Source organism: Babesia bigemina, scaffold Bbigscaff_70637 (genome assembly GCF_000981445.1).
Source record: "Babesia bigemina genome assembly Bbig001, scaffold Bbigscaff_70637".
In the NCBI taxonomy this organism is placed as follows: domain Eukaryota; phylum Apicomplexa; class Aconoidasida; order Piroplasmida; family Babesiidae; genus Babesia; species Babesia bigemina.
In genome coordinates this window covers 1-13,630 of record NW_012237203.1, presented here as the reverse complement: position 1 = coordinate 13,630, position 13,630 = coordinate 1, and the positions used below count along the sequence as shown (strand labels likewise).

Here is a 13,630-nt window from a genome sequence, read left to right as displayed (position 1 = left end):
TTTGCAGGTTGAGGGGACTGGGAGTGGGAAGATGAGTGATTGGACTCCTCCGTGTACGTGTGGCAAGAGCTGTACAAAGCGTGACTGTAAATGCTGTTCATGGTGTTGTAGGGGATGTAACAAATATTGTCGTCTATGTGCCAGTTTCCGAATTTCGCGCATGAGTGGAGCATGGCTGTGCGATCATTCGAGATGTCAAAAATGTGACACCAGCTGTCAATGTTACTGTTGTGTGGCAAAACGCCCTGCTGTCTATGTTCGTACTTCCACCGGTGAACGGTTTGTTGCTTCTGCCCCCGGCGCTCTGTCTCAAATCTCCACTCAACAGCTCTCTGACAGCGTCTCTCTTCGAGCATCTTCTACCGATGACTCTACGTCATCCAATTTTAATCCCCTCCCTTACATCATCACCCCCGTCGCCCTCATCATCGTCGTCATCTGCGCCATGATCTACTTCCGCATCCGGCCGTTCCACAGGGTGCGGTATCTACTGCGCAGCTGATTACAATCATCTAACTGGCAACTGACATCTAATGTTATAGACAGTAATGATTGCGTTGATGATCAATCGCATGAGCAGCGAGGTGACTACCTCCCCCGCCCCTTACATCATCGCCTCCGTCGCTTTCATCATCGTCGTCATCTGCGTCATGATCTACTTCCGCATTCGGCCGTTCCACAGGGTGCGGTATCTACTGCGCAGCTAGTCACAATAACCGAACTGGCCACTGACATGTAATGTTGTAGACAGAGTAGTGATTGCGTTGATGACAAATCACATGAGCAGTGAGGTGACCATGACCCTCCCTACTCCGCCATCGCCGCCGTCATCGTTGCCATCATCGTCGCCATCATCCTGCTCGACCTGTGCATCTTCCGCTTCCCGGTGGGCCGCAACATCCGCGATTTCCTCGTACGCAAGATACCGTTCTGCATCGCATTCTACAGCTAATCTCAGCGATTTGTTAGCGTAAACAATGTAATCCAAATCCCAATGATCACGTAACTGGCAACTGACATCTAATGTTCTAGACAGAGTAATGATCGCGTTGATGACCAGTCACATGAGCAGTGAGGTGACCAACGTGCTGACCAATGCCATGACCAGAGTGGTGACCAATGCCATGACCAAAGTGCTGACCAAAGTGATGACCAACGTGGTGACCAGAGTGGTGACCAAGGTGATGACCAAAGTGCTGACCAATGCCATGACCAACGTGCTGACCAATGCCATGACCAAAGTGTTGACCAATGCCACGACCAAAGTGGTGGCCTATGTGCTGACCAAGGTGCTGACCAAAGTGCTGACCAATGTGCTGACCAACGTGATTACCAAGTTATGGTCACGGCAGCGGTGACATGGTCACGGCAGCGATGACATGGTTACGGCAGCGATGACATGGACACGGCAGCGATGAAATGGTCACGGCAGCGATGACTGGTCACGGCAGCGATGACATGGTCACGGCAGCGGTGACATGGTCACGGCAGCGATGACATGGTTACGGCAGCGATGACATGGTTACTACAGCGATGACAGTGGTGACCAAGCACCTGACCTAAGTGGTGACTAAAGTGGTATTTATCATCCACTCTACATCGCCCCTTTAACCACTCTACATCGCCCCTTAACCCACTCTACATCGCTCCTTATCCACTCTACATCGCCCCTTTAACCACTCTACATCGCCCCTTAACCCACTCTACATCGCTCCTTATCCACTCCACATCGCCCCTTTATCCACTCGACATCGCCCCTTAACCCACTCTCCATCGCCCCTTAACCCACTCTCCATCGCCCCTTAACCCACTCTCCATCGCCCCTTTACCCACTCTACATCGCCCCTTAACCCACTCTACATCGCCCCTTATCCACCCTACATCGCCCCTTAACCCACTCTACATCGCCCTTTTACCCACTCTACATCGCCTCTTAACCCACTCTACATCGCTCCCTTATCCACTCTACATCGCCCCTTATCCACTCTACATCGCCCCTTTATCCACTCTACATCGCCCCTTATCCACTCTACATCGCTCCCTAACCCACTCTACATCGCTCCCTAACCCACTCTACATCGCTCCCTAACCCACTCTACATCGCCCCTTTATCCACTCTACATCGCCCCTTTATCCACTCCACATCGCTCCTTAACCCACTCTTCACCGCCCCTTTATCCACTCTACATCGCTCCCTTATCCACTCTACATCGCCCCTTTATCCACTCTACATCGCTCCTTTATCCACTCCACATCGCCCCTTATCCACTCCACATCGCCCCTTTACCAACTCCACATCGCCCCTTTACCCACTCCACATCGCCCCTTAACCCACTCTACATCGCCCCTTAACCCACTCTACATCGCCCCTTTATCCACTCTACATCGCCCCTTAACCCACTCTACATCGCCCCTTTATCCACTCTACATCGCCCTTTACCCACTCTACATCGCCCCTTATCCACTCTACATCGCTCCCTAACCCACTCCACATCGCTCCTCTATCCACTCTACATCGCCCCTTTACCCACTCCACATCGCTCCTTAACCCACTCTACATCGCCCCTTTATCCACTCTACATCGCTCCCTAACCCACTCTACATCGCCCCTTTACCCACTCTACATCGCCCCTTTACCCACTCTACATCGCTCCCTAACCCACTCTACATCGCCCCTTATCCACTCTACATCGCTCCCTAATCCACTCCACATCGCTCCTTAACCCACTCTACATCGCTCCCTAATCCACTCTACATCGCTCCCTAACCCACTCTACATCGCCCCTTTATCCACTCCACATCGCCCCTTTATCCACTCTACATCGCCCCTTTACCCACTCTTCATCGCTCCCTTATCCACTCCACATCGCTCCCTAACCCACTCTACATCGCCCCTTTATCCACTCTACATCGCTCCTTTATCCACTCTACATCGCTCCCTAACCCACTCTACATCGCCCCTTTGTCCACTCTACATCGCTCCCTAACCCACTCTACATCGCTCCTTAACCCACTCTACATCGCTCCCTAACCCACTCTACATCGCCCCTTTATCCACTCCACATCGCTCCTTAACCCACTCTTCACCGCCCCTTTATCCACTCTACATCGCTCCCTTATCCACTCTACATCGCCCCTTTATCCACTCTACATCGCTCCTTTATCCACTCCACATCGCCCCTTATCCACTCCACATCGCCCCTTTACCCACTCCACATCGCCCCTTTACCCACTCCACATCGCTCCCTAACCCACTCTACATCGCTCCTTAATCCACTCTTCATCGCTCCCTAACCCACTCCACATCGCCTTTTTATCCACTCTACATCGCCCCTTAACCCACTCTACATCGCCCCTTTATCCGCTCTACATCGCCCCTTAACCCACTCTACATCGCTCCTTAACCCACTCTACATCGCCCCTTTATCCACTCTACATCGCCCCTTTATCCACTCTACATCGCTCCCTAACCCACTCTACATCGCCGCTTCATCCACTCTACATCGCTCCTTTACCCACTCCACATCGCTCCCTAACCCACTCCACATCGCCCCTTAAACCACTCCACATCGCTCCCTAACCCACTCCACATCGCTCCCTTATCCACTCTACATCGCTCCCTAATCCACTCCACATCGCTCCCTAACCCACTCTACATCGCCCCTTAAACCACTCCACATCGCTCCCTAACCCACTCCACATCGCTCCCTAACCCACTCTACATCGCTCCTTTATCCACTCTACATCGCCCCTTCATCCACTCTACATCGCCCCTTTACCGACTCTACATCGCTTCTTTACCCACTCTACATCGCTCCCTTATCCACTCTACATCGCCCCTTTACCCACTCTACATCGCTCCCTAATCCACTCCACATCGCTCCCTTACCCACTCTACATCGCCCCTTAAACCACTCCACATCGCTCCCTAACCCACTCCACATCGCTCCCTTATCCACTCTACATCGCTCCCTAATCCACTCCACATCGCTCCCTAACCCACTCTACATCGCCCCTTAAACCACTCCACATCGCTCCCTAACCCACTCCACATCGCTCCCTAACCCACTCTACATCGCTCCTTTATCCACTCTACATCGCCCCTTCATCCACTCTACATCGCCCCTTTACCGACTCTACATCGCTTCTTTACCCACTCTACATCGCTCCCTTATCCACTCTACATCGCCCCTTTATCCACTCTACATCGCTCCCTTACCCACTCTACATCGCTTTCTAATCCACTCTACATCGCTCCTTTATCCACTCTACATCGCCCCTTTATCCACTCTTCATCGCTCCCTAACCCACTCTACATCGCTCCTTTATCCACTCTACATCGCCCCTTTATCCACTCTTCATCGCTCCCTAACCCACTTCACATCGCCCCTTTATCCACTCTACATCGCCCCTTTATCCACTCTTCATCGCTCCCTAACCCACTCTACATCGCTCCCTAACCCACTCTTCATCGCCCCTTTACCCACTCCACATCGCCCCTTATCCACTCTACATCGCCCCTTTACCCACTCCACATCGCCCCTTACCCACTCTTCATCGCTCCCTAACCCACTCTACATCGCTCCCTAACCCACTCCACATCGCTCCTTAACCCACTCTGCATCGCCCCTTATCCACTCTACATCGCCCCTAACCCACTCTACATCGCTCCCTAACCCACACTACATCGCTCCCTTAACCCACTCTACATCGCTCCCTAACCCACTCTACATCGCTCCTTAACCCACTCTACATCCCTCGAATTACCTCGCCATAATACCGCTATGACCTCTTTAGACCACAATAATAACTTGTGCCTTGACACCCTTCCCTTGCCCTCTTCCACCTCTTGCCACTGCCCTGACCATGTGCCGCCTAGGGAGCTTTACAAGAAATTCGACTAAATTTTGAACCTTAAAAATACCTCAAATTACAACCCTACTAACATCCTTAATAACCTCTGTTCCGGCCTCGAAACCTTCCTCGGCTTCAATCCATCCTCCAAAGGATACGACGGCAGTGGTATTGTGTACTCCGACCTGGATAGGCTGTGTGACGGAGTGATGGGATTTTTGTATCAGGTGCTTAAGGATGTCCAAAAAAACAAAAACCTCGTAAAATATTTTTACACTCTATCTGAAGCAATTAGAAAGCTGAAAACAGCGGAAGGTAAAGCCGGCCTTCGAGGTGTTGTTGGCACTGTCTCCAGGGGCATTAGTTACCATGTTGATGGGTTTACTGGGCACAGTGACGGTTTGAAAAAAGAGTTAGAAAAGCTCAATAATCAACATATTGAGCCGTTTAACAATGTTATTGGTGAGCTTAAGACTGCCGATGTAGGTAAAGAATTTGAAGTTGCTGGTAGGTTGCACCTATGCATTCAGGCGGCTCAGCAGTTTCCCGAGCAGATGAACAGGGTAGAAGAGAAATTTTCAACGCTCGATGAGAACTTAAAAAACAAGTTAAAGGACGATTACAATGCTATAGATATTAATGTTAACAAATTTGTCGCATCGGCAACTAACTCAGAACTTCACGCGCTTTTGACCTTGGCGGAAAATAAGTTTGATGACTTGAGAAATGATATCACACTTACTGCAGGAGACGCCATAGTGAAAGCTGGAGAGCTAAGAAAGGATTGTGGGAAGCAGATTGATGAGAAAATTAAATTCGTGGAGGGAAAAGTACAAGAGGCCATTACGGCGTTGAAGTCATGGATTGAGACGGCAGGAGGCGTTGTGGATGAAGCTATAAAAATTGCTGAGAAAGTCCATAAAGCGTTGGATGCTTCTAAAAAAGCTGATAATACGCTGGGAGGTGAAGTAATGAAAATTGAAGTCTCAAATCAATTCATTACCAGTGCAAATGAAGAACTTGGCAAAACTGTTGCGCGTTTACAGGATTGCATTGAGGGAGCAGAACGATTCCGTGCCGAAGCTGAGAAGAAGGCTATGGAGGCACTGGAAATCGTGAATGGCAGTACATACGGTGGAGATAGACGTAAGGAGAAGATTAAAAGCGCTGCCAGGTCATTGCAGTCGAAAACAATTACGCTTAAGAAGTGTTATGAGTCTGCAAGGATTGCCGTTCAGGATGCGAAAAATGCTGCACTGCTGACGCTTAATGATCTTGATTCAAAGATTAAAGATGATCTGGATGCTTTGAGAGGCAATATTGCGAGGAGTTTAAAGAAGCATGTTAGGGATGCTATCCTCACTCCCATTAAAGGGGACGTTACTAAGATTGTTAGTGGTGAGGTTGGCGGTAACAATGGTATGAAATTAACCGAAGAAGCAGTGAAAGAGTATGCAAAGAAGTTTACTCATGATAAGTTTGGCGATAAGGTTTTGAAGGGATGGGTTGCCGGCATTATTATGGAAGATGCTGTGGTGCGGAATAGGCTGACAAGTTATGTTAAGGAAAATAGTAGCATTTTCAAGGGTGATGTGGATTCATATCTGAATGGCAAAGATCTCACATTGCATGAAACGATGCAGAAAGCAATTAAAAAAGTGCTTCAGGCAGATGTCATAAAAAATGCCATGGGTGGTTTCACAGACGGACGAGATACGGTTGAATCAGATTTGCAAGCTATGAAGGATGTCTGCCTTAAATTTGCAACTTTACTTGGGGAAAAGGTTAGGGAGATTGCGCAACTTAGATTGCTGGCTGAGGCTATAGTTCAGGCCATTGAAAGCCGCGATGGTTTGCATTCGCCTAGCGCTGGATTCTCTCAATCTGATCTTAAAGCAGCCTCCGAATATATACTCCAGAGACTCGTTAGTAGAGCTAACCACGCTGCTGCAGATATCGATTGGCTCATTCTAGAAACGGTGGGCACCGAAAAACCAACCAGCATCGTAAAAGAGTTACATACTGCTACGAAGACAGCTGAGGCGCTTTCCGGAAAAATTTTGCAGGGTCTTCTTCCAGGCGGTGGCATCGGGTCATTTGCCAATCAGGTTGAGGCAATCGAAGAACAGGTTACGACGCCGTTCAACGATGCGCATACACGACCTACGAATGTTCAGAGTCTCATGATAAATTACAAAGGAAAAGCTGGCATTGGAAATGAGGGCAGCGGTAAAGCAAAACTGAACGACCAGATTGAGGATATTTTTAAGAAGATGGAGGAACTTAAAGTGACCGATTTCAGAAAATATAGTGGAGATCCCAGTGTCACTGTTGACAGAGAAATTGCCGACTTGCACAGCGCCGTTACGACAGCGCTTGATGAGTTCACTGATGCGCTCAAGAAATTATTGAAAACTGAAGACCTTCATGATATACCAAATGAAGGCGTACTCGACAAATTGAGATGCCTGGGAGCAAAGATTGGAAAGGATATTACAGATGACAGATGCCTTGATGGGATTAAAGAGAAAATAAGCGGTATGCAAAAAAGTAGTCTTCCCAAAACCAGTAATATAACCGAAAGCATCCAATCAATTAGACGACAGCTTCAAAACCTTCAAAGCGAATTAAAGCTCACAGGAGGTCAGAGGAATGACGTCATAAACAGATTGACAGATCTAAGAGACAATGGCATTTTCGGTGATCAAGATGTCTGGGAAGGCACATCCGCTAAAGGTCTTAAGAAGATTCATACTTACGTGCTTGATTTGAACGTCACACATTTAAAAAATTTAAGAAACCATGTTGACACCATTCTCAATGAAGCCGAGCAACAAGCAGTGGACTACATCACCAAGACTCAAAAGGAATTTGAGGAGAAAATCACGGCAGCTGAGAAGGCTGTGAGGACGAAGATACAGACGAAATACCTTGAAAAAATTGATGCGCTGTACGAGATGTTGAAATCCACGTTCGCCACCCACAACCAAAATATAATCACTACGATTACAACCGACGAAGACTCCGGCATCAAGGGTTTGATGAAACGAATGTACTGGCATTCAAATATGTTTTCCCAAATTCCACGTGACAATGATCTCGCATCAATGTCCTTCAATCTCAACAAGTTCCTCACCCCGCTCATGGATTATATCAAAGGCCAAGTCTCCGGCGACAGCGCACTCAAAAGCGACGTCCGGTCAATCTCCCTTCTTTCCCATACGCTCCTCGACGACCTCTACGCTTCGAAGCAATTTGACCACACTTTCAGTAGAAACTTAGGAAACCTTACAACCAAATTAACGTCATTCGCACCTAAGCAATTTCAGAACACCCACCATCCCGAGTTGGGAGACATACTGAAACATGGAATGACCGGTTTCGTCACCGAGTTGCAGAAGCAGTACATATCGCGGTATTCGATGGAAACGTTCAAAGATGCGTTGACTACAACCAAGGACGCAAAAGTCACATTAACCGAGTACGGCCGGAAGTGCGCCAAAGTATGTCTGAGCATAGTGCCTATGGTGACCGACTCACTAAGTGAGCTCAAAGAGAAGCTTGACAACGAAGACGGGAAGTGGAAGAAGTACAACATATATAATAAAGATGCATCCCATCACAGCCTCCATCGGCTGTTCTTCTCTGAGCACGGTTACGATCCTGGTCTGCCGGTCGGCTCTAAACATGGCGAGTTGAATCACCGGACGGAGTGCGATGGTGGACGTATTTTGGATCATCTTAATAACCAAACATATAAGTTATTCGTTACTAGTACAAAGTCACATCCTGCTCTTCGCTCCGATTCCGATGACATATCCGTCGTGGAGGTTGAGGAGGGAGGTCGACTCTCTGACCTATTTAGTTACCTCTACGATTACTTCGCCGTCTGCCACCTCGGCGCTCCCTCAAAGAGACACCCGTGCTCCGTTAACGAGATGCTGTGCTGGCTGACCGGTCTCCCGCACAATGGTGTTTACGGGAAGCTGAAGGGGCACGTTAAATCGTTGTTCGAAGTGGCTGATAAAATCGATCCGTCCATCAAAAAAGTTGTGTCCATTGACGCATCTCCCCATCGCATTACACATGACGATGTCAATATCGCCATCAAAGAAATTTGCGAAACCTCGTACGCCCTGCTGACCACCTTCGTCGGCACCGGTGACGAGGCAACGTACTACGCGTGCGAGTTCCCTAACAACTCCCTTGGTTTGCAGTATCCATCGAACCCTGCCGACTGCCTCGACACGTTGCTGGACATACTCCGTCGCATTTTCCCGCCGCTGAAATTCCTGTTCATGCAGTGCGGTCAACCAGCGTCCGAAAATGGTTGGTTGAAGTGCCTGTACGGTAAGAATGTAGCGTCATCCAAGTGGCCGTGCAAGGAGCACTCAAAGGGCAAAGCTAGGTGCGAACCAAAGTGTCAACCAACGTGCGGACCTAAGTGCCAACCAAATTGCCGGCCAACGTCTCCACTTCAGTCTTACCTATCCGACTCCCTTACCGGCCATCTGCCACATTCTGTAACGTCCATCGGCTGCAGAGCTGAGTGTAATACATGTCCTAAGGGCAAGCCAGGAATGCCCTGTATCACTCCGCTCGGCTTCCGGGGCTTCTCCGGGTCGACCAAGACAGGCTCCTACCTGTCCGCCGTCATCGGGGAATTCTTAGGTATCGCAAATATTCATACCCTGTTTGGCCTATCACCTACAACACCAAAAACGCTGCCGGAACACTTTGACTTCGTTTCGTGTCTTGTGCGTGGTTGGATTGATTTATCAAACAGCGTAGGTAAAAGTGATGTTCAATATGCTTTCGAAGCGTCCGCTGAAAGCCTGTCTATCCAACTATATGATAAACCTAACGAACTCACAGATGCACTTCGTGACGCGTACGGTTCTGAGTCCTCTAATCATCGCAGCTGTGAGCATCACCATCTGCTGCATCTCACATCGTTCGACACATGTAAGGGAAGCAAGAAACACTGCGCTCCGTATATCTCGCCACTCAGCAGAAACGCATACACATGTCTGCCATTTAAGAACTCCAATACGTACCTCTCCTGGGCCATCTACCTCCCATGGACATTCTGGGATCTGCTCAACAATCTCTACAACGCCTTCTGCTCCATCAACTGCCAGGACTGGGGATGCCGTGGATGTCTGAGGGGGGATTCGTGCAAGAAGGGGGAGCATGGTGTTGTTGATAAAGAGAAGCCATCTGCTGATTGCCAATGCCCTTCTATCGTCGACTGCAAAGGTGTCGCACCAACGCTCTACCAGTATGGATTTGTATTCGGCGAAGCGTCGACGCTGAATGACAGTCAATCGCCGAAGAAGTGCTCTGATTTCTGTAGTCAGTTGAAGAATGTTTTGAATTCGCAATATTTCCAAAAGTTGTTCGAAGAGTGTGACAACTTCCTATATTATATCCGATTCCCCTTCATGTCACTAACTCTAGCCCTCTGGCTCCTCTCCTTCCTCTACCTCCTCTACATCATGGTCATCCGCCTAGACCTCCTCTACATCATGGTCATCCGCCTAGACCTCCTCCACATCAAATCGCATCTGCACTCACCATCATCGCATCGTATCGCTGCTCAGTCACTACTCGCCGCTGCTCGTGTTAACAAGCTTAACAGAGTGTTTTACCTGCAACCATAATCGTACTCACGTGATTACTGTCTACACTCACCTAGCATCACCTACTCACCTAACTTATGAATTGTGCTTTAATGTTTCGTATCACTCATTAATTGTTGTATGTGATTGTGTAATAGTTAACTAAAGTGGTGACCAAAGTGCTGACCAAAGTGCTGACCAAAGTGCTGACCAACGTGTTGACCAATGTGCTGACCAAAGTGCTGACCAAAGTGCTGACCAATGCCATGACCAAGCACCTGACCAAGTTGATGGTCACGGCAGCAATGACATGGTCACGGCAGCGATGACATGGTCACGGCAGCGATGACATGGACACGGCAGCGATGACATGGTCACGGCAGCGATGACATGGTCACGGCAGCGATGGCCTGGTCACGGCAGCGATGACATGGTTACAACAGCGATGACATGGTCACGGCAGCGATGACATGGTTACGGCAGCGATGTCTTGGTCACGGCAGCGATGACAGGGTCACGGCAGCGATGACAGGGTCACGGCAGCGATGACATGGTTACGGCAGCGGTGAAATGGTCACGGCAGCGATGTCTCGGTCACGGCAGCGATGACATGGTTACGGCAGCGATGACATGGTTACTTGTTACGGCAGTGGTGACATGGACACAGCAGCGATGACATGGTCACGGCAGCGATGATATGGTCACGGCAGCGATGACATGGTCACGGCAGCGATGACATGGACACGGCAGCGATGTCATGGTCACGGCAGCGATGACATGGTTACGGCAGCGATGACATGGTCACGGAAGCGATGACATGGTTACGGCAGCGATGACATGGACACGGCAGCGGTGACAGTGGTGACCTAAGTGGTGACATGGTAACGGCAGCGATGACATGGACACGGCAGCGATGACAGTTGATGGTCACGGCAGCGATGATATGGACACGGCAGCGATGACATGGTCACGGCAGCGATGACATGGTCACGGCAGCGATGACATGGTCACGGCAGCGATGACATGGTTACGGCAGCGATGACATGGTCACGGCAGCGATGACACGGTCACGGCAGCGATGACATGGTTACAGGAGCGATGACATGGTTACAGCAGCGGAGACATGGTCACGGCAGCGATGAGGTGGTCACGGCAGCGATGACATGGTCACGGCAGCGATGACATGGTCACGGCAGCGATGACATGCTTACGGCAGCGATGACATGGTTACAGCAGCGATGACAGTGGTGGGCTAAGTGGTATTTATCATCCACTCCACATCGCCCCTTAACCCACCTGACATCGCTCCTTATCCACTCTACATCGCCCCTTAACCCACTCCACATCGCCCCTTTATCCACTCTACATCGCCCCTTAACCCACTCCACATCGCTCCCTAACCCACTCTACATCGCCCCTTTATCAACTCTACATCGCCCCTTAACCCACTCTACATCGCCCCTTAACCCACCTGACATCGCTCCTTATCCACTCTACATCGCCCCTTAACCCACTCCACATCGCCCCTTTATCCACTCTACATCGCCCCTTAACCCACTCCACATCGCTCCCTAACCCACTCTACATCGCCCCTTTATCAACTCTACATCGCCCCTTAACCCACTCTACATCGCCCCTTTATCCACCTTACATCGCCCCTTAATCCACTCTACCTCGCTCCCTAACCCACTCTACATCGCCCCTTTATCCACTCTACATCGCTCCCTAACCCACTCTACATCGCCCCTTAACCCACTCCACATCGCTCCCTAACCCACTCTACATCGCTCACATCGCCCCTTTACCCACTCTACATCGCTCCTTTATCCACTCCACATCGTTCCCTTACCCACTCCACATCGCTCCCTTACCCACTCTACATCGCTCCCTAACCCACTCTACATCGCCCCTTTATCCACTCTACATCGCTCCCTAATGTACTCTACATCGCCCCTTTATCCACTCTACATCGCCCCTTATCCACTCTACATCGCCCCTTTATCCACTCTACATCGCCCCTTTATCCACTCTACATCGCTCCTTAACCCACTCTACATCGCCCCTCTATCCACTCTACATCGCTCCTTATCCACTCCACATCGCCCCTTAACCCACTCTACATCGCCCCTTAAGCCACTCTACATCGCTCCTTAAGCCACTCTACATCGCTCCCTAACCCACTCCACATCGCTCCTTTATCCACTCCACATCGCCCCTTTATCCACTCTACATCGCCCTTTATCCACTCTACATCGCTCCCTAACCCACTCCACATCGCTCCTTAACCCACTCTACATCGCCCCTTAACCCACTCTTCATCGCTCCCTAACCCACTCCACATCGCCCCTTAACCCACTCCACATCGCCCCTTAACCCACTCTACATCGCTCCTTTATCCACTCCACATCGCCCCTTTATCCACTCCACATCGCCCCTTTATCCACTCTACATCGCTCCTTAATCCACTCTACATCGCTCCCTAACCCACTCTACATCGCTCCCTAATACACTCCACATCGCTCTTTTATCCACTCTACATCGCTCCCTAACCCACTCTACATCGCCCCTTACCCACTCTACATCGCTCCCTATCCCACTCCACATCGCCCCTTAACCCACTCTACATCGCCCCTTAACCCACTCTACATCGCCCCTTAACCCACTCTACATCGCCCCTTTATCCACCTTACATCGCTCCTTTACCCACTCTACATCGCCCCTTTACCCACTCCACATCGCTCCTTTATCCACTCCACATCCCTCGAATTACCTCGCTATAATACGGCTATGACCTCTTTAGACCACAATAATAACTTGTGCCTTGTCACCCTTCGCTTCCCCTCTTCCACCTCTTGCCACTGCCCTGACCATGTTCACCCTAAGTCCAAATCTTTCGAATTACTTCGTCTTATTAACGCTATGACCTCTATAAACCTTTATAATAACTTGCTGATACTGACCATTCTCTCACTGACGATGCTACTAGAAGAGCCTTGCAGGACATTGACTCCATGCTCATTAGCCTTGGTCACCTTGCTGCACAGCTTGGCGGATTTGTTGGTCAAAGTGAGAGTGTTAAGAAAGCCGTTGTGAAGGCTATTATCGCTGTAATTAACAGTACTGAAGAGCTTAAAAATGTTTACTCCTCCATGTTA

At 49.7% G+C, this 13,630-nt stretch overlaps 1 protein-coding gene across 1 annotated transcript; it reads left to right on the top strand.

The window, feature by feature from the left end:
* Positions 1-5,063: 5,063 nt before the first annotated feature.
* BBBOND_0003230 (hypothetical protein, conserved) lies at positions 5,064-10,517 on the top strand (the record flags this gene model as incomplete). The annotated part of the gene is made up of 1 exon (XM_012915158.1): positions 5,064-10,517. One exon carries the CDS (start codon positions 5,064-5,066, stop codon positions 10,515-10,517), a length of 5,454 nt encoding a protein of 1,817 aa, XP_012770612.1.
* Between the last annotated feature and the right edge of the window lie 3,113 nt (positions 10,518-13,630).